Source organism: Vigna unguiculata, chromosome 7 (assembly GCF_004118075.2).
Source record: "Vigna unguiculata cultivar IT97K-499-35 chromosome 7, ASM411807v1, whole genome shotgun sequence".
NCBI classification, from domain to species: Eukaryota; Viridiplantae; Streptophyta; class Magnoliopsida; order Fabales; family Fabaceae; genus Vigna; species Vigna unguiculata.
The window spans coordinates 28,108,774-28,131,509 of record NC_040285.1 but is presented as its reverse complement, the minus strand read 5'-3'; the positions used below and the strand labels follow the sequence as shown (position 1 = coordinate 28,131,509).

Genomic DNA, 22,736 nt, shown 5'->3' with positions numbered 1-22,736 from the left:
TTGTTCCAGAAATGACATTCCTTGAATGTTTAGGTTAGTGTTGTGTGTTTTAGATGAACTGTTATGTATCTTAACAGAATTGACTTGATTTGATTTACATATTTGTGATGGTTGGGACAAGTGCAGTTGAATCTGAAGCTGAAGAACAAGAGAGACCAATTGTTTTTGTACAACGAAAAAGGATGGCGCACATAGTTACATCAAAGACTCAGAATGTGTGATAGTTGGAATCACATTAGTTATATTAGGCCATATTAGAGGGTGTGTAAATATTATTGCATATGTCAATCATGGATCAAATTTACACTTAGATTAACTTAGATCAACTTTGGTGTGATGAGATTAAACGAGCTTGGAAGGAAAAGAGACACCTCAATGAGACTTTACAAGGAATATGGTCCAAACAAACAAAACAAGAAAAGAAAACAGAGAGAAAGAAGAAATAAAGGAATCATACTAGAGAAGGATGACAAAAGGAAACAAAAGAAACTTGAAAAGGAGATTAGAAAACGAAACAATCTTTGCAAAAATTATAAAATCTTTGTTTTTATATACGAAATATTCTAGAAGGATCTAGAAGACTCTAATTTGTTCAAGAAATATACATGAACTGATAGGACTGCTTAGTAGTTAAGTTAGTGTATGAACCTAACTATCTAATGAATGTTGAAAATTTCTTTAACCTTCATTATTGTATCTCACACCATTGATGGGTTATATTTCCTCTTAGTTGTGGTTGTTTTACCTTTTTACCCATCTTGAGAAGCTTTTTGAACGTTTATTCTCTTGTAAAAAAGGTTTTCTCATAAATAAAACACTCTAGAATTTGAATGAAATAAGATTTTTTATGAGATTTTGATATCTTAAGAGGTTGATATCCTTTACTTGGACTCTCATCTTAGAGAATATCAACAATTGACTAAAAATACGTTACATGTTACAATACATTTCTAAGTAATGCATGAAAAAACATTATATTCATGCACTTACTAAATATTTGTCTAATCTTTTCCGAAAACATACAACATTCTAAACGTATTTTAATCACTTTTGTCTAATTTTAATCTCAATGATATATCTTATTCTTATGACTTGTAGAAAATTACAATTTTAGTCCATTTTGTATCAATGTTCAAATGGTTTATGATTTTTTCAAATTTGGTGTGAAGAAACCATGGATGATATAGAAAATGTCATATTGAGTTCAGTGGAATATTTGAAGACATCAAGAATTTTTTCAACATTTTAATCATTTGGATGTTGATTTCAATCTATAAGAAAATATGATATGATAACAAATAGACTAAATAAGATATAAAAAAAATAGAAAAACGGTTGTTGTGTAAAAGAAATATTATTCAACGAGATTTGCCATATATATAGAGAAACTTCTCCACAGACACTTTAGGTAGAGAGAAAAAAAATTAATTTCTTTTTCTGTCAAATTAACTTATGGATGAACTAGTTTCAAAATATATTTCTTATTATTTTATTTAAAATTTGTTATTTAATTCTTAAACTAATTTTAACTTACAATTCTCTTTTTTCTTACAGAACTGTTTATGTCCATTGTCTTTTTTTCTTATACAATTTTAACTTACAATTCTCTGTTAAACAGACTCTTTAACAGCGAGGCATACATTGTGTTGTATGCAAAACTTTAATGTTAAAAACACAACCTTTCCTGTACGAAGAGCAGTGATAGAAACAATATGAATCAAAGATGGTCATTCCACTGTACGAAAAGCAATATACCCGAAAAGCAACCATCATTCTAATGGTATAAAAATATTATTAAATTATTTATTCTTTACATGATATTTATTCGTACATGAAAGATTACCTCCCATTTGTGAGTGAAAACCAGTTGCTTGTTGACAACCCAAACAGAGAAAATCTTTTCCATAATGCTGTTCTTCAAGAGTACAAAGTTCTCACTTTGAATTGCTATGGTATTGAAGTTAGTAGAGAAACACCATTAAACATAACATACCCTCATAAACATATGTTGTAGCCGTGTCTATTTCCTTCTAAATCTTCGAATAGCACACTGAATGACAGCAGCCACAATGAATACCTGAGTTGAATTCACCTTCTTGTCACAAAAAAAGGAAAAACTCAATCCAAATGTTCAAGTCATGACGTGGGCACATAACGAGTCCAAACAAGCATAGTATTCAGGGAAAGTTCCGAACTTGGTCATCATCAAGGACAACCTTAGTATATGTCTGATGCAGAACATGCCAAACAAGATAAAAAAAAGTGCATAAACTGCAACTCAAATGTGCAAGCTACCAGCTACAGTATCAGTAGCCAGCAGAAGCTGGTACAAGAGGAATGAGTTCCATCTGACTGGTGTGTACCTACAAAGAGAACGAATGTAGCAAAAATTGCATGCCATTCTGATGTATCTGTTTCATACTTTCAGAAAGCATTTCAAATTTCCCATTATGCGTAACACAGCAATCCCAACAATAAACTTAATATCATGGGATTGGGGAAACAACATTCAAAATTTCAAAACTATATACATCCCCTCTTCAACCTGCTTGACTGTACAAAATAATTCAATCATTTTCACAAACAATTTCAACTATGGGGGGCACTCAACTTGCACTGCAACCATGGCAACCTCCTCTCACCCTTGAGAGAGATGAAAATCTCACGGGCACTGGAGTTGTTCTCAAACAAATCCAAAGCAAGAAAGTAGAGCTGTTCATCAACACCTTGCAACTCATCCAACACCTTAATGCACTTGCTTATGGAGAACCTGTCCTCATTCTTCAAAATTGCATTGGCCCTCATCTTTGAAGCAGCAGCAATCTCCAGCATGGCATCCACAATGGCATCACCGTTAGCCTTGCGGCTCCGCTTCCGACCACCGGAACCAGACGGCACAACAACCTGATGACGCTTGTGTCCATCCAACATATGCACGTCTTCACCAGAGCCAGAAGAACCATCTTCATCCACATAAGCCATTGCCACTGTAATAAGTAAAATTAATCACATCACCATTCAAAGTTTCGGCCATGGTTATCCTAGCTAATTCCCATCGCACAGTACAATTCACCAACAATGGGAGAAACCATCACACCGAGAATTCAAAACCAGAGAAAACAAGGAACCCTGAAGCTAATTCTCACTGAGTGCACAAAGTTCAACAGGCCCAGAATGAAAAGAGAGCATTCTTAATGTACGGGTAGGATTACAATGCGATTAAGGAAAAGGAACGAAACATCGTACCGTGTCGCAGCGCGGATTCCACCAGATAGAATAAATAAGCTTTGGGGGAATCGCGATCTTCTTAGAGAGTTGGTCACTGAAAACGCATTAATCAAAGTTCGTACGATGCGTGAAATCACTGCAACTTCGAAAACCCTAACAGGAAGAGGACACCGAAGGAAGAAGACAGCGCTTTTATTCCGTCATTTTATATTTAAACGGTTATACCAAAAAACTATGTTTTTGTTTTGCTCTTATTTAATAATGTTTTTTGTTATTCTTTTTACTTGCTGCATTAAAAAAAAATTCTCAAATTTCATATACTATTATAACATTTTATTTTTAAAAGTTTTTTTTTCGTTCGAATATCATGCGAATCATTAGTATGAGGGTTAAATAACTTCTTAATTACTTTTAAAATTGATATTTCAACATTCTTTAATGTTTTTATACTTAGCATTTAATAAATATAATGATTTTTAATACCTACTATGTTACTTTTGAGTTAACACTAATTTACAGTTAATTTTGATAGTATCACAAAATAAAATACTTAACTATATATTAATTAAATAATTAAATGCCATCTTTGTTAATTTAAGAGTAATAAATCATTTTCTAGATCGAATTAATATATTTAATAAATATTCAATTTATTGAAAATTTTCGAAAATACTGAAATATTCTAATATATAAAGTATTAAAAATTTAGTTATCCCATAAGGTCAAACCTCATAGGCCTGCATAAGTAAAATTAGTTTAATTATTAACCAATGTTTAGCAGCACTAGCACCTATTAACCAACTGGCCTATTAGCTCAGTTGGTTAGAGCGTTGTGCTAATTAGAAGGTTGCGGGTTGGAGACCTTCATGGGTCAATTTTCTGTATTTTCCTATTTTTTCTTTCGTGTTATCTTCTTTTTCCTTTCGTGTTATCTCAGAAGGAATCTGTTCTGCACTTAGTTGTTTGTAAGCAGTGATTGAACCTGGTTCAGCTTATGCTTAAAAGTTATTTCACTCTCAGCTAAAGCTGGAGTTGAAGTGTGGTCACAGTAGATGATGCTCCACTCTTCATTGCATATGGAACCAATGTGTTCCTCAGGGTCAGGGGATATATGCTTCACACAGTGAAAACTTTCTGAAAAGAACCATCTTTCTTTCTTCTCTTGTCTCATTCCTTCTTTCTTTTGTCAAAGGGAACGAATAAATTAACTTCCTTTCAGCTGCTTCAGTTTATATAGTACGGTTCTTTAGCTGATGAAGTTCATTGAATCTGTCAACTCTAGGAACATGTTTTGGCGTCTCCTTTTCTCTTGTTGTAGAAAATAATAGAGTCTTAGAAGAAGTTTCTGTCCCTGTTTTACCAAAATTAAAATTAACCAATCACCTGAAACCTTTGGTGAAAGAGAAGAATAAATGGTTGTGTCACTTCAATATACAAAAGGGAGTTTCTGTCCCTCCTTTAATGAACTTTTTCTCTTACTTTCCTATCTCTTCTTTTTCATCAAGTACAGATGGTTTACTTTTGGAAACTCCAAACACTCAGAGGATTTGGATGCAATGAACTAAACAACGAACACCCGATTAACTTAACCCACTTTTGATCAAATTTAAAACCATTCAAGCATCAAGTTTGTGAATTTTCTTATTTAATCTGTTCCTATTCATTTCTTCTTAAAGTAACTTATCTTAATAGCTTGCAGCTGTCGCACACATTGAATCTCAAAATTATAGTAATAATATAAGAACATTTTTAGTAAGATTAATGGTTTAAAGTTTTGAACCACATTTTCATACAATTTTATTGTTTTAGTAATTTATTTTTGTAATTCTTATAAGCTTAAATATAGTTGTAATTATTCTAAAAATTAACTAGCTTTAATTATTTTCTTCATTTTTTATCTCTATAAAATTTAAAAGTATTGTTTTTAGTCCTTATCAAATATGTGAATCTTAACCTTTATAAAAATAATTTGTTTAATTTATCATTTAATCATTTTAAATTACTATAAATAAATAGCATTTATGTTACATATATGTTAAGAGTTTTCTTTTCTTTTTTTTACGTGACAACCTTTTAAGTGCTATTTATTTGGAGTAGTATATTTGAACACTTTGTTTCACATATAAGTAGTTAATAACTAGTGACATATAATAAAGTTATAAGAAAATGGTGATATTTAATTTATACCAGTTAAAATCAAACTTAAGTTGTTTATATGATATGCTATAACCCATATCAAAGTTGTTCTAAAGTTGATAAGATTACTCAAACATATCTGTTCTAAATTTGGCATCATTAGCAGCATCATCACACACCATCTCAAATTATTAAGTAACTAAAAACTAAGAAAGAGAAGATGATCATCTCAGAATGTAAGAGAAAACACAAACTTTCATTGTATAAATTATGGGTATTAATATAAATTCCATGGTAGTATTAGATAAAAGAATCTATACATGAGTAACTGTCAGCAGCAAAGTGGCATCATTACAGAAGTGAGTTTTGGTAGTAGCATTCTAATTGGATCTAAACAGTGTAGTAGTAGGCTGGGAAAGAATCCCCAACAAAGTCATTCTAACATCAATCAAACTTTTATACAAACTCTTCACTCTTTCCTCAATAATTTCAACCCCATGTTCCAGTTCCCTGCAACTTATCTTCAGTCTCTCAACAGCATATTTCATCTCCTTTTCCCTTTTACCCTTCATCTGCTCCTTCAATTCTCTAGCTGCTGCCTCTGTCTGCATCAACAAAGATGACCAACATCTCCTTCTCTGCATCTTCTTCTTCTTCTTCTCCTTCTTCTCATCACCCCCTTCTGCTTCCTTTGCCAACTCCTCCAACATCCTCAACCAACAACTCGTAGCCTCAGACATCTTCATCAGGGGCAACCCACGTTTTGGATCAAACGATAGACCAAGCTCAACAACCCTGCAGGACATCAAGGCCATGGCTTTAGACCCACACATAACCTCACTCAGTTCGCTTTCATGACACAGCTTTTGCCGCAACATCTTCTTCAAACAAGACTCGCGCTGGTTCTCCATTGCTCTGCACCTCTTTTCCATGCTTTCACATGACTCCAAAAGCTCCAAAGCACGAGTTGTTGTAGGCTTTGCAGCACCTCCCCTATCAGCCAAACGCAAAACCACCCTCAATGACTCCACGTACTTGTTGATGTCTCCCATTTTGTCCATGAAATAATTGCATGCATCGAGAATCTCAACGTTGTCTTCTAGGTACTTGTCAACAGCACCACGATCAGCACAGTCTCTGTAACAAATTTTCACGAGAGAATCCGAGGCTATTTTCTGTGTGGTGATGGAAGCATCAAGCAACTGGGGCAGCCCAACTTCGCCTTGTGACCGGAGGGTGTCGAGCTCCGCCGCAAGTTCCCGGTCGAAGCGGGTTTTCTGCGGCAAAGGTGCGACCTTAGCCGGAGCTTTTTGCTGAAGGTGGCGAATGGGAAGGCCCCTTAGGATGGTTGGTGCTCTCATAATTGGTGTGCACAAGAAAGAACAATAGTTGGTAGAAAGGTTTTCGTTGAAGAGATGCATGCACATACAAGTTGAGGAATTGATAAGGTGGTGCAATATATTTATAGAGAGAAGAAAAAGACATGTGTGAATATGAGATTGATACTGATATATATATATAAGGTGGGTTCTAGCTGCAACTGATATGAAGCAATGCCGTTGAAAGGGGTGTGGAGGGGTCCACTTCAATTCTCTTTTAATTTGCGGTGAACCAAATAATTGGAAGACAACGGTGCTTCTTTTGTTTTGTTTTTTAGTTTTGGTGAAAGTGAAATAGCTGTAATGAGAGTGCGTGGTGGATGAGAACACTACCACGTCACTCTCATGGACCCGCTTCTCTTCACCAATGTGCCTTTGCTTCCAATTATTGGGACACACTCTTGCATCACGATAAACCTAAGGTGCCACAAATTATTAGAACCCCAGAATACCCTGGTTACTATATGCTTATACAACATAATAATTAAGTAGTTTAACGTCAAAGCCTCTTGTAAAATATTTTCAACTGATAGTGTTTTTTTGCATTATAATATATTCGAAATGAGTTGCTGAGAGGAAAAGAATACATCACTGAGACGAATATGGAATATACTTTGAGAATGGTAGGCGCATAGCAAACTCTAACAGATGAATACTATAATAGGTGAAGGATCAAGTTTGCAGGATTTTGCTCAAGATACATAATGGAAATCGTATAATGAGAAACTTTTTATATGGTGTCAGAATGATATAAAACTGCATGTTGCAGATGTAGGCATAAATTGATTTTTAACAATGTTTTTTGTTTTTAAATTTTTAATTTAGAAATTCACTTTTCTTTTTATTTTATATTTTCAATCATTTCCTCAGGAGCAGTTAATCATAAATGTTTTATCGTAGACATAAGAAAACTCACAAATAAAATTAGATAATGTTTCTGTAATTAAATAATCCCTAAAAAGTTGGTGTGGACAAAGTTGGGCAACTCACTCAGACATAGTCAGCGGTGGAACCCTCCACATTTCATGCACCACGAATCTAACATTTGCTTACATTGTCCCTTTGTTCGCCACGTTTTATATTGATTTATATTTTATGTATGATATTTATCTTGAGAGAATCTTTGATAAAAAAAAGTTGTTAGAAAATGTCCTAAAAATTGTTACACTCAAAATCTATTTCCGGATAAAATTGAACAAAATAACAAAGCTCCGTCTTTCTCGTATATTTTTTAACCGAAAAATGCAAGAAATAAAACTTCAGGGTTTTCTGTTAGGTCCTTAAATGAAACCTTCTTTCTTCGAAACAAGAATGTATAAATGTCAAAAGAAAACTAACTTAGGTCACTATAACATACATTTTCAGTTAAAGTGACTGAAATTAATTTCAGTAAAATCACACTTGACAGTTTATAAAAACCAGTAATATACACTAAACAGAGGTCGGTGCTTTCTTTTTTCCAAAATCATGAAAACTGAAACAATTATGGAAAGATGTTGAAGGAATCCTTCTGCATTTGTGTAGTAGCAAGTAAGAGTAAGTTCATATATATATATATATATATATATATATATATATATATATATATATATATATATATATATATATATATATATATATCAGTATGATGCACATATAATTGAAGCTATCAGGTTCTAAGTACAACAGTTTGTACAACAGGGTATACAAGGGACTAATGCATGCATGTGAATTTTAAAAATGGATTCTGAACATTTGTGGATCTGAATTAAGATTCGCAAACCCATCTGCATCATATATACAACTATTGCCAAATCTTCTAACCCTTTTGTTTCAGCTTCTGCAGCTGCAAGATTTTCTTATTAGTTTCCATGCACTTTTTCTCTCTGTTGCTTATTCATGAGTTTTATATTAAGTGAGGTATCTTATGAGTGATATCATATGATCATAAGTTTAACAAATCCAGAAACCTATAGCGATTTAATCTTTTTACAGAATGATAATTCACAATTAACAATAATTAACAATCTTTGATTATGGGGATGTGTTTTATATTAAACATTTCACAAATGCTACTTTTGAAATTTTATAAATGTGTTCTATTTTTTATCCTGATGGAATCCAATAACTTTAATCCCTATGCATGGAAAATTTTGAACGTTGATTATATGAATGAATGATAATTGAGAAGGGAATAAAAATTTGCAATAATTAAGTATTAGAACTTAGAAAGTTGTAATAAAACAAATGCATGCCATAATACACCATAATTGTAATTGATTCAATGGACCTGTCGTACAGCAATACGTACAAAAATATTTATGCATTGGTACTAACTGGAAAGATGCATGTATGTGAAAATTCTTAATTTGTCTCATTAATGGCAATTAATAATGCACCATAACAAATTAAATGGGAAGTGTTCCAAATATATAACAACAACATTAAAGGATGCTTCTGGCATGGACATTAATCAAGTGAGGGTATTAAGATCTCAATTGAAGTTGAAAGAGCAATGATGGGAGTGGGTGAGAGTATGCAGAGATCTAAAAATGGCTTAAACACCATGTTATTGATAGATGTCCAATTTTTTTTTTTTCATCGTATATAAAGATATAAGTGATAACGTTATTTTTTACTTTTTATTAATGTTAAATTTTGTGAATAAAATAAATTTCTCTATAACTTTTATTTTTGTTTAATTTTCAAATTTATCTTGTTTTTGCATTTTAATTGTTTTATGTTTGTTTACCTCTGATCTCTATTTTGAATGTGTGAAATATGTCGATAGGAAACAATTATAGTGGAAGAAAACAAGCTAGAACTTGATTGGACAAAGAAAAAAATGATTTTTAAACAAATACTTACGTCCGACGGCACTAGAATCGCGCCCAACACTGCAAACATGGAGAAAGGACTCACCCATAGGTATATACTGCCCTGGACCACCCCCGGAAGGCCAAAAAACCACCATTAGACATCAAGCTGACTCACTGGATGAAAATGACAGCCCAAAATTACAGTATTCGAGTCGTTAGGCGAAAATATGACTCGTCCAGCAAGTTACAAGACAGAGGACATCAATTTTAGGACTCGCTGGGCGAGAATGTAATCGTTAGGCGAGAATATTGACCTTGATAAACGAATATGGTTATTTAATCATGTTTCTACGAGAGTTTTATTTCATTTCTCATTTTGCACGAATAGAAACACCTCGGGTGCTTAGGAGAGGCTCTTGAAGGCTTATAGGGGTGTTGGGAAACTCTCCCTTCTCCTTCTTAGGTCTTCTTCTTCATTCATGAAGGTTTTACTCGGAGAGGATGATGGGTTACGAAATTGGAGGCAAAGATGCAAATGGGAGGAGCAATTGGAGCATGAAACTATAGTAAAGAATCTTTGGGAGAGAGATTGATTTTACTTTATGATTCCAATTTCCTCCCCATTCTTCAATTTTGTAGAACCCTGGGTTATCCACTATGGAAAACAATTTCTATTTGTTGAGATTAGAAGTAAAACACAGAATTCTTATAAAACTATGTTGTTAAATATATATGTTTTTCCAGTTCAAGTTAGTGTTTAATTTCCATGCTTCATGCTTGATGTGGATTATTCCCATGCTTGATTTGTGATTCTTGAGGTGTTGGGAAATATCTTTAGAATCTAGACTTGAAATTAAATACCTAATGGATGATTGTATATGAATAAAACTTGGTTCATTAGTAATTTTAGATTCTTGAAACTAATGCATGATTTCACTTGTTGAGGAGTCAAGGAATTGGAACTTGATGAGTGATCATAGGCTCAAAAGCTCTAGGAATAGGATTTGAGTATTCTCGTGAGTTGATTGTAACATGAATATGAAATTGAGATAATTTAGAATGTATGAGAATGAAGTGGTTGAAGTCTAATCTTAACAAATAGTAAATACACTATGTTAATTTCTTGTTGCGCAACAATTGTTTGATAAAATACCAAAAAGAGTTTCATTGTGTTTTTGTGAATTTTATTGTCTAATTGAGTTATGAATTGTAAGAGTTGTCATGTGTTGCAAAAGTCCATGTGGAGTAAATGACATTTATTACTTGCTACATGCAATTGGTACACTTGTCGTGTTGGTTTTGCTATTAACAAGTTTTTGAATAAAAGTCATAGAGAAGTTGATTTTATTCACAAAACTTAACATCAATAAAAGATAGAAAATAACGTTACCAATAAGACATTGTTAAGAAAGGTAAATCTATTTAAATGATCTTTGTATCTCAAATTTAGTTTCATAGTTACATTTTACACAAGTTCCATTTTCTTATCATATAAATATTTAGAGATGTCAAAAAAATTCGTAACAGCGGATATACATTGATAAAATCCGCAACGGGTAAGAAATGAACATTATAAATAGATATCTGTGAGTAACGGATACGAGTATCTTTTATACATGCATGTTAATGGGGTGAGTATGGGATATCATAGTAACCGTATCCATGGATACCCATACTAGTTAAACTCTAATTTAAATTATAAAAACGTGATTAAAATATTAACACGTTCATTTTGAATGGATTATTTTTTATCAATATTGGTTTTAAAATACAAACATTAGTAATATGCAATTCAACAATAATTAAATGAATTCTTTAGACTTTATTTGAAATTTATGATTAAAATATGTTATTTAAAAAAAAATCTTATTTTTCTACAAATAAATTACCCACGAAATACAGCTTTTCTATAAATAATTACCCACGAAATACATTTTATAGATAAATTGATATTACTTACATAATACCCATCTATAAATAATTACCCACGAAATACATTTTATAGATAAATTGATATTACTTACATAATACCCACGGATGATGGTAACTTTAATAAAGAAAAAAAAAATTAAGAAATTACCTACTCATTGAGAGATTTACCTACGGGTGAAAGGTATGTGGGAAAAAAATAATCCATATGAAAATTGATTAATCCATTGGTAAAATAAAAAAATTAATAAAAAGATAAAATTGTTTTAATCCTACACCCAATTCTTCAAAACTTTAAGGGTGTGTTATTATGGGGAGTGATGATTTTGAGGGAAAGAAAGGATTGATTTAGATTAATTAGAAGGTAATATTTATATTGTTCTTTTTTATGGATTTGAGGATGATTATAGAATGAATTTGAGAATAACTTTTGTGAAATTAAAGATAAAATGTTTTAATAAATAGAAATTAAAGATTACTAAATGACCCTTATTAATAAATATAATATAAAATAATCTTTGGAAGAGTTGAAATAATATATTTTAGAGAAGATGTTAATGAATAGTTTTGAATAAAAAATATTATTATAACAAATAAAGAATAAAATGCATTTGGTATAAGAATAAATATAAAATATTTAGATATTAAATAATATAGTGGTTAAATTAAAATGTAAAATTCACATTTTATTATTTATTTTGTATTTTTAAAATAGTTTTGTTTTCATCTTAATTTATTTATTTTTCTGTTTTATTTAGAAATTAACATATGAATTAAAAAATTCAAAACTTTTTTACCGTGAAATACCTATTTGGGAAATGTTTTAGTTAATGTCCATTTTTTCTGCTTTTTTAAGAAGAAAACCACAATCTCACTATGAAGGTGCCCAAGCCATCCCACCCTTGTTGATTCTCCACCATCAACCAGAATCTTTTCTGCATACACATGAAAATAAGATGATGATAAAATAGGGTTATTATGGTAAAATATGGTTTATCATCTTTAAATACTCTTCAACCAAGATGGAAGAAAGAAACAATCTCGCAAATCCACACTTCACATCACTCGCAAATAATTGAAAACGAACACAAATCCATCTTCGCTAATTCAATTCTCTTCAATAATAAATCAGTCCATAAAACCAGAGTGTAAATCCCTGATTAGCTTATAAAATCCACATTTCTCTCCACCCTCACCACCTTTCATATTTCATTATGGAATCTAAGTCTATAGTATTTTTAAAAGACATTTTAAATTTATATTTGACTTTTTCTTTATATTCTTTTAATAGAGTATTGTAATATTTGGATTAAATTTGTTTTAGAAAGTGTAAGTATACTTAGAATTAAAGAATATGGAAGGATAATGTATGTGTTGTATAAATTTTTACATATTATTCGATTTTAGAATTTTGACGTTATATCTACATCTAGGTGTATCCTTACTTTTATTTTGTTTATTTTTATTTTATTTCTCTATTAGGAAAATGATTTTCAAAGATAACAATATATAATGTTCTTTATTAATGATATTTTTTTCTCATCAGAAAAAATTAAATTATAACCAAAATAATAATGATAAATTTAATTAAAAATAATCGTTCATATATTCTCAAGTTAAAGAAGAAAAAAGATATCTCAAAATAAAATTTTATGTGAGTAATAATTAATCACTAGTAAAATTTAAGTTACACTTATTTATTTTTAAAATAGTTTTTTTTTCATACTTTTTTTTTTGTAAAATATTTAATGATTTTGATAGTTTATAACTCAATTTTCTTATGTAATCAAAATTTACTATGAGTAATTTAGACAACTATTTTAATTTATCAATCTATCCAAATAAAAATGATAATTTTACCACAGTTAACTTTAATTAATTATTCAATATTCATTTTTTTAGCGTCTTATCTATTTTTCATACTACACATTCGAAGGTAAGATAAAATATGTTATAACGAGGAACCGATTATTTTTGACCTTCAGTTTTTTAAGGAACCTTTTTGACAATACTTATTTATATTTGATTTTTTAACAGTTTTAAAGGTAAATGTTTTTTAATTAATGATTTTTGATTTCAGTTACTAGTTTCCATCTCTTAAGAAAATTGTTTTCAGTTATATTATTATATTATATGATATTGTGGTTGCATAGAACATGTCAATGTATGGTTAAAAAAAAACCATAATATAAATATTATTTATTTTGAAATGTAAGAAATAGTAATTTCATATTTTGAAAAAAAGAAAAACAAGAAACTAAAATCAACATGGTAGAGAACAAAAATAATATTTTAAAATCTTAAAGAAATAAAAAAACTATAGAAAAACTAAAATATGTTAATTCATAAACTAAAAATATATTTAAAGAATATCTGTATCATGAAATCGGTTCCATTCCGTTCGGCGGCACCCTACACTTTATTGTAGTGTTGCGGTGACCTTTTCTCTTCCGCGTTGATCTTCTTTGCAGGTAACCGATATATCCTTTTCATGTTTCGGAAATTTGTAGCGCAAAGTTATTATCTTTTGTTGATTTAGTGTTGGCGAATGAAGTTGAGGTTGAGGTTTGAGGAGATTGAACCTTATGTATGTGTAGGAAGCTTGATGCTTAGTCATGGATTAGAATTAGATAGTGTTGGTTATGGTTATATGTGGTTCATTTACCTATCATACAATACGAGTTTGTTACTTGAGTTGTAGCTTGTAGGCATCAGTCACGTGTTTTATGTTGCTTGCATAATCAAAGGGGCATTTTGCAGCTTAGTACGACACAGTACTAATAATTTCTTTCTTGACATTTGAAACTGAAACCCTTCACTATCAGGATTCTTATCATCAACTTTGACATTTCAGTGCTTATTGTTATTGTTAGTTATCATTGTTACAGTTTGTTCTCATGTGAACCAGGGTTTCTTTCTTTTCTTTTTGGTAATTAGATATCTAATTTTGCAGATATTAAGTTGATTACTTGGGTCAAAGTTTGATTTCTGGCATCTCTATCATGGCAACTAGTAAGTGCTGCTATATTTAGATTTTCCCAGTTCGGAAATACTTATTTGTCTGCATTTTCTAAGATTTTTTTTTTCTCTCCTTTAAATAATATACTCTATTATTACGTGCTTCCTGCAGGACTTCAGTTTGAGAATAATTGTGAAGTTGGAGTCTTCTCAAAACTTACCAATGCCTATTGTTTGGTTGCTATTGGAGGTTCTGAAAACTTCTACAGGTTATCATTGTTTTTGTACTATTGAAAATATGGCTCCTTCTAGATTTAAAGTCTTTGTGCTTGGTTTCAATTGGATGGAAATTGCCAAAACATTTTTCTATGAGTAAACTAATGTATTATGTACTGTTTAATAGTGCATTTGAGACTGAATTAGCAGATGTTATCCCTGTGATCAAGACCTCCATTGGTGGCACTCGAATCGTTGGTCGTCTTTGTGTTGGTAAAGTTTTTTTTTCCTCTTAGTTTCTTAAATCTTAGTGATTATAACTCCTTGCCTTGGATTACAAATCAGTTTGGGTTCACTTTTCTATAAACAATTTAGGAAAAGAAAAAAGAGGTAAAATGAATCAAACTTCTTCGGTAAGTTAAAAATAATATGTGCACTTCAGTTCTGTGAAATTAGATGAGAAAGCTTTTAAAAAAGTTGAGGTGGATGAATTGTTTTTAACTTCAGGAAAAAAATTGATTCGTTGAACTTATTTTTTTCTCCTACCATAAGTTTTTCTTGAGAAGTTGGATCTGTGTAATTTTTTTTTTTAGTGATGGATCTGAACTGTCACTTTATCTGTTACATTTACACCTTTCACCTAATTAGCTTACCTTCTTATTGGTTTCCAGGAAACAAGAATGGCCTTCTCTTGCCCCATACCACCACAGACCAAGGTGTTTCCTTTTATTCTGCCTTTTGTTTTTATTCATTATAGTACTATATGAAACATATTATTGGTCACAAAGGACTCCAACGTGTATTTTAATTTGCATTGTCAAACTAATCTTACCAAAACTTTCTGGCATCACAAAAGGTTAAATATTTGTGTAGAAGATGTATATGCCTTTTCAGTTGCAGAAGGAAAAGGTAATTTAGTACAAGAATGACCAAAACTTAATGCTGTAGTCTTTGATTTTGGCATGTCGTGGCCTCGTGGATACTTGGTTTTCAAAGTTCACTTTTTAAATTGAACAAACTTTCAATTTTTGTAGAAGAGTTTTTGGTAGCACTAAACTTTAAAGTGCTATACATGTCATCCTATTTGTCCTTTGCCTCTTCTCCTCTACAGTACGAAAACAAATTTTAAGTGGTGCAAAATTAGATGGGATTCATTCATGATTCGTGCAAAGGAACTCTTACAATGTTTCTCAGAATTTGAATACTGATCAGATCATTAAAAAAATGCTTGTGTGATGATATCCATTTTTTGTGGCTTCGGCATAAAAAAATACTAGTTTAGTCACCAAATTTGAACAGGGTGCCCTGCTTTGATTCTGAAAACTTTTGCTTGGCTGCCTGCAAGCATTTGGGAATTGGGATCTTTATGGACACCCTTGGTTTATCCCTTCCAACCTTTTCTTTTATCATTCACCTGCTGGGGTTTAATCAGTTTATGTGTGAAAATGATCTGGCATATCCATTGTTTCATCTGTGTTGGTGACATAGAACTCAGCTTTAATTGTGATGTTGTACTGACTTGTGTACATGTTACTTGATCTGTTTACTGTCACTATTGCCGTAGAGCTTCAACATTTGAGAAACAGTCTACCTGATCAAGTTGTTGTTCAGCGTATAGAAGAAAGATTATCCGCACTGGGAAATTGTATAGCATGTAATGACCATGTTGCTCTCACCCATACTGATCTAGACAAGGTATTATCTTATTGTAGATTAGTAGCCTTTTGTTTCATATACTGAACTTTTTTACTAATTTGATTTGGACAGTCATATTTGCATGTTAAATAGGGCACTGATAAAGACATGGCCAGACTGCTTGTCATTCTGATTTATCAGTTTGAATTTGATTTTTGCTAATGTAGCAAAGTATATAACAAGCAAAAGTAAGTTTCAAGTTTCATCTTAAAACCAATTAGTGTCAAGCAAAGTTGTCTAAGAAATATAACTGGTACCTTAAGATCTAAAGTAGGTGAAAAGTTTACTGGCATGTGGTAAGACTAGGTATTTGACCACTCTGCTCTACTATTGTTCACTATGAAATTTATGTTCAGGAAACTGAGGAGATGATTGCAGATGTTCTTGGAGTAGAAGTTTTCAGGCAGACTATTGCGGGTAATATTCTTGTGGGCAGTTACTGTGCATTCTCCAACAGGGGTGGTTTGGTAAGTACAAAGGTTGTCCTGTTGAATATCCTGGTCTAAAAACATGTATACTATATCGTAACCGTACACTTTGTGCAGGTACACCCTCATACTTCCATTGAAGACTTGGATGAGCTTTCTACCCTTCTTCAGGTTCCTTTGGTTGCTGGGACTGTCAATCGTGGTAGTGAAGTGATAGCTGCTGGCATGACAGTAAATGATTGGACAGCATTTTGTGGTTCAGACACCACAGCAACGGAGCTCTCTGTGATTGAGAGTGTTTTCAAGCTTAGAGAAGCTCAACCTAGTGCCATTGTCGATGAGATGAGGAAATCACTCGTTGATAGTTATGTCTAAATTTTTGTCACTAGTTGACACTTGTGCCAACAGCTTTCAGTTTTATCTCGGTTTTTCCTGGTAAACAGTTTGGTTTCTAAGATATGAACACATTTCAATCAGAAATGTGGTTTTCATTAATTGTTTGTCTTCTTTTGATTCAATTTTGTGGTTGTCGTCCATAAATCAAAGGCAATATATGGGTGGTTTTACGTTACGTGGAATCCCTTGGCTTCGTAAATAATTTATATTCAGTAAAGAGATAGATATCATGTTTTGATAATATTTTCCCAAATCGTTTTTTTATTATATGACTGGTTTGAAGAATAAAAAAAAGTTAAACTGTAAATAAATAAGTGGGACACATTAAATAACTATGCTGTTTGTTACTTTTTGTATAATCTTTTATATCATTTTTTTTTTATCATTCTTATATACAAAAATTTGGTTATGAGTCACAAAAATCAATTTTTATCGATGAGTTTGATATATTTTTTATACAATTATTTTAAATTTACTAATTAATTTTTTTTATGATTTATATTTTTTTATCATTTAAATGTATGTATTTCTTATGTATTACAAATTTGATTTGAAAAAACAAAGATCAAATTAAAAAGACAAATAAGTAAGACATAATAAACAATTAAAATAAAAAACAATTCATTTATTTATTTCAAAGATTTTATTTTATTATTAATGGCTATTTAATAGTTGTGAAAACATCATTTAGATCTGTTTTAATTGTAACAGATGTTAATATTAATCAAAAAAGTTAATCTGTTTTAATTGTAACAGATGTTAATATTAATCAAAAAAGTTAATCATAATATTATCGGTTTATTGGTGTTCATAATATTAATAAAAAAGTTAATCAAATAAGTGGGACACATTAAATAACTATGCTGTTTGTTACTTTTTGTATAATCTTTTATATCATTTTTTTTTTATCATTCAAAGGGAGTACTTCTTATATACAAAAATTTGGTTATAAGTCACAAAAATCAATTTTTATTGATGAGTTTGATATCATTTTTTATACAATTTTTTTAAATTTACTAATTAATTTTTTTTATCATTTAAATGTATGTATTTCTTATGTATTACAAATTTGACTTGAAAAAACAAAGATCAAACTAGAAAGACAAATAAGTAAGACATAATAAACAATTAAAATAAAAAACAATTCATTTATTTATTTCAAAGATTTTATTTTTATTATTAATGGCTATTTAATAGTTGTGAAAACATCATTTAGATCTGTTTTAATTGTAACAGATGTTAATATTAATCAAAAAAGTTAATCATAATATTACCGGTTTATTGGTGTTATTTTTTAACTTAGTAATTTAAAAGTATCGAAACGTTCGGTTATTTTAATTAAATAATAATTCAATAATTTCTTTTATCTGTCTTTGACCCATATATTTACAAATAAAAAAGTATATTTTGTTGTTATGAAAAAAAAAATCAAAATTACAACTTTTTGCATGCAATTTCTTTGTTCTGTGCAGTATAGTGCAGCCATTTATACTTTTTTCATTATATTTCTAATTTTATGTTAATTTGGATTCTTAGTTATTGTTTTTTTTGTTCATCTTTCCATTTTAACATACCTATTCATTAATAGCACAAAATTATATTTGTCGTGTAAATTGTGAATGGACGAATTAGCAATACTAGCACCTACAACATCATTCAGAACATCATTCACTTATTAATTAATATTTTTTCATCTTTCAAAAGATGTACTTCTTATGTATTACAAATTTGATTACAAGTCACAAAAATCAACCCTTGTTGTTTGCACTAAGTGACTATGACTTGGAGACAAAAATAGGCCAAAATAGATAGGCAAATAAGTGGGACACATTGAACAAATATGTGAAAAACTGCTTGTTACTTTTGCAGATCAATTTTTTATATTTTAGTAATCATTTTTTTTATAATCTAAAGGAATGTACTTCTTATGTATCAAAAATTTGATTACAAGCCACACAAATAAACTCTTATTGTAGGTGGCTTGAAAAAAAAAATAGGTCAAACTAGATAAGCAAATAAGTGGAGCACATTAAACAAATATGTAGAAAATTGCTTGTTATTTGTGTACAATTTTTAAAAGTTTACTAATCAATTTTTTTTATCATCCAAAGGGATATACTTCTTACTTCTTATGTACCACAAATTTGATTACAAGTCACAAAAATCAACCTTGCTTGCACTAGGTGACTGACTTTGAAGAAAACAAAAATAGGCCAAACTAGATAGGCAAATAAATGGGGCACAATGCACAAATATATGAGGAGCTGCATTTTTCTTTTCGTACAATTTTTTAAAATTTACTAATCAATTTTTTTTACATATGAAGGAATGTACATCTTATGTACCACAAATTTGATTAAGTCACAAAAATCAATCTTTATTGTTTGCAGTAAGTGGCTGGCTTGGAGAAAAAAATAGGCCAAAACAGATAGGCAAATAGTTGGGGCATAATAAACAAATAAGTGGTGAGATGCGTATTATTTTTAGTACAATTTTTTAAATTTTATTAATCAATTTTTTTATTTATTTATCTAAGGATGTTATTATTGTGTTTCACAAATTTGATTACAAGTCACAAAAATAAACCCTTATTACTTGCACTAGGTGGTTAGCTTGAAGAAATAAATAGGCCAAACCAAGTAAAAAAAATAAGTGGGTCACAATAAACAAATAAGTGGGGAGTTGGTTGTTACATTTTGTACAATTTTTTAAAATTTACTAATCAATCTTTTTTCTACATAGAAAGGATATCCCCTTATGTACCACAAATTTCTTTACAAGTCACAAAAGTCAACCTTGCACTACATGGTTGACTTGGAAGAAAAATAGGTCAAACCATATAGACAAATAAGTGGGACACATTGAATATGTGAAAAACTGCTTGTTACTTTGCATACAATTTTTTACATTTTACTAATCAATATTTTTTTTTATCATCCAAAGGGATGTACTTCTTTTGTACCACAAATTTGATTACAAGTCAAAAAAATCACCCCTTATTGTTTGCACTATGTGGTTGTCTTGAAGAAAAACATAGACCAAAAGTAGATAGGCAAATAAGTGGGGCACATTGAACAAATATGTGGAAAACTGCTTGTAACTTTTGCGTACAATTTCTTATATTTTACTAATCAATCTTTGTTTTTATAATCCAAAAGGTACTTCTTATGTACCAAAAATTTGACTACAAGTCACAAAACTCAACCCTTATTGTTTGCACTATGTGGCTGGCTTTGAAGAAAAACATAGGCCAAGTCCGATAGGAAAATAAGTAGGGCACATTGAACAAATAGGTGGAAAGTTGCTTGTTATTATGTGTACAATTTTTAAAATTTTACTAATCAATGTTTTTTATCATCCAAAGGATGTACTTCTTATTTACCACAAATTTGATTACAAGTCACAAAAATCAACCTTATTGCTTGCACTAGGTGGCTGTCTTGAAGGAAAAAAAATAGGCCAAACCAGAAAGACAAAATAATGGGGCACAATGCACAAATATATGGGGAGTTGCATTTTACTTTTCGAACAATTTTTTAAAATTTACTAATCAATTCTTTATACATATAAAGGGATGTACATCTTATGTACCACAAATTTAATTACAAGTCACAAAAATCAATCTTTATTGTTTGCACTAAGTGACTGACTTGAAGAAAAAAATAGGTCAAATAAGATAAGCAAATAAGTGGGACACATTGAACAAATATGTGGAAAGTTTCTTGTTACTTTTCGTACAATATTTTATATTTCACTAATCAATCTTTTTATATCATCCAAAGGAACGTACTTCTTATGTACCACCGATTTGAATAGAAGTCACAAAAATCAACCCAACCCTTATTGTTTGCACTAGGTGGCAGGCTTGAAGAAAAAAAAAATAGGCTTAAACAGATAGAAAATTAAGTGGGGCATAGTGAACAAATATGTGAAAAGCTGCTTGTTACTTTGTGTACAATATTTTTAATTTGACTAATTAATCGTTTTTTATCATTCAAAGGGATGTACTTCTTATGTATATAAAATAAAACAAGGTGGCTGGCTTCAACAAAAAAATAGGCAAATAGTAATAACTTTTTTTTTTTATCATCCAAAGGGATTTACTTCTTATGTACCACAAATTTGAATACAAGTAAAAAAAATCAACCCTTACTATTTGCCATAAGTGGCTGGCTTGAAGAAAAAAATAGGCCAAATAAGATAGACAAATAAGTAAGGCAGATTGAACAAATATGTTGAAAGTTGCTTGTTACTTTAAGTTAATTTTTTTAAATTTTACTAATCAATCTTTTTTTATATATTCAAAAGAGATGTCATTCTTATGTAGCACAAATTTGAATACAAGTCAAGAAACTCAACCCTTATTGTTTGCACTACGTGACTGGCTTAAAGAAAAAAATAGGCCAAAAAAGATAGACAAATAAGTGGGGTATAGTGAATAAATAAGTGAAAAGCTGCTTGTTACTTTGCGTACAATATTTTATGTACCACAAATTTGATTACAAGTAAAAAATATCAACCCCTATGGTTTGCACATAGGTGGCTTGCTTGAAGTAAGAAATAAGCAAACTAAGATAGGCAAATAAGTCGGGCACATTGAACAAATATGTGAAAAGTTATTTGTTACTATGCTCACAATACTTTAAATTTCACTAATCAATCTTTTTTTTTTATCATCAAAGGGATGCAGTTCTTCTATACCACAAATTTTAATACAAGTCAAAAAAATCAAGCCTTATTTTTTGCACTAGGTGGCAAGCTTAAAGGAAAAGAAAATAGGCCAAATCAGATAGGCAAATAAGTGGGGCACATTGAACAAATATGTGAAAAGTTGTTTGTTACTTTGCGTAAAATATTTTAAATTTCACTAATCTATTTTTTTTTTATCATCCAAAGGTATGTACTAGGTACCACAAATTTGAATACAAGTCAAAAAAATCAACCCTTATTGTTTGAACTAGGTGGCTGGCTTGAAGAAGAAAAAAAAGGTAAGAAAATATAGGTAAATAAGTGGCACATAGTGAACAAATATGTGAAAAACTTCTTGTTACTTTACGTACAATATTTTAAATTTCACTATCAATCTTTTTTTATCATCGAAAGAGTTGTACTTCTTATTTTCCAAAAATTTGAATATGACTCACAAAAATCATCTGTTTGCACTAGATGGCTGACTTCAAGAAAAAAATAGGCAAATAAGTGGGACATAGTGAACAAATATGTGAAAAGATGCTTGTTACTTTGTGTACAATATTTTAAATTTGCTAATTAATCTTTTTTTATAATCTTTTTTATCATCCAAAAGCATGTACTTTTTATGTAGCAAAAATATGAATATAGGTCAGAAAAATCAACCCTTATTGTTTGCACTAAGTGGCTGGCTTAAAGAAAAAAATAGACCAAAAAAGATAGACAAATAAGTGGGGCATAGTGAACAAATAAGTGAAAAGCTATTTGTTACTTTGCGTACAAAATTTTAAATTTCCCAAATAAATCTTTTTTTTATCATCGAACGGGATGTACTTGTTAGGTACGAAAAATTTGAATACAAATCACAAAAATCATCGCTTATT

General features: G+C 30.5%; 2 protein-coding genes across 2 annotated transcripts; one reads left to right on the top strand and one right to left on the bottom strand.

The window, feature by feature from the left end:
• Positions 1–2,383: 2,383 nt before the first annotated feature.
• On the bottom strand, positions 2,384–3,434 carry LOC114190303. The gene is made up of 2 exons (XM_028079135.1): positions 3,247–3,434; positions 2,384–2,987 (listed from the first exon to the last, which is right to left on the bottom strand). Exon 2 carries the CDS (start codon positions 2,980–2,982, stop codon positions 2,590–2,592), a length of 393 nt encoding a protein of 130 aa, XP_027934936.1. The 5' UTR covers positions 2,983–2,987; positions 3,247–3,434; the 3' UTR covers positions 2,384–2,589.
• Positions 3,435–13,806: 10,372 nt separating this feature from the next.
• LOC114189860 (eukaryotic translation initiation factor 6-2-like) lies at positions 13,807–17,345 on the top strand. The gene is made up of 8 exons (XM_028078578.1): positions 13,807–13,941; positions 14,424–14,482; positions 14,601–14,697; positions 14,832–14,917; positions 15,316–15,360; positions 16,209–16,339; positions 16,696–16,806; positions 16,885–17,345. The coding sequence occupies exons 2-8, from the start codon at positions 14,473–14,475 to the stop codon at positions 17,140–17,142; spliced, it is 738 nt and encodes a 245-aa protein (XP_027934379.1). The 5' UTR covers positions 13,807–13,941; positions 14,424–14,472; the 3' UTR covers positions 17,143–17,345.
• Positions 17,346–22,736: the final 5,391 nt, after the last annotated feature.

Bases quoted from the DNA above. Each gene is read 5' to 3' on its own strand.
- LOC114190303 (XM_028079135.1), bottom strand. From the start codon at position 2,982: ATGGCTTATGTGGATGAAGATGGTTCTTCTGGCTCTGGTGAAGACGTG.
- LOC114189860 (XM_028078578.1), top strand. The intron at 14,918-15,315 runs GTAAAGTTTTTT...ATTGGTTTCCAG, and splicing joins CGTTGGTCGTCTTTGTGTTG to GAAACAAGAATGGCCTTCTC. The intron at 15,361-16,208 runs GTGTTTCCTTTT...CTATTGCCGTAG, and splicing joins CCATACCACCACAGACCAAG to AGCTTCAACATTTGAGAAAC.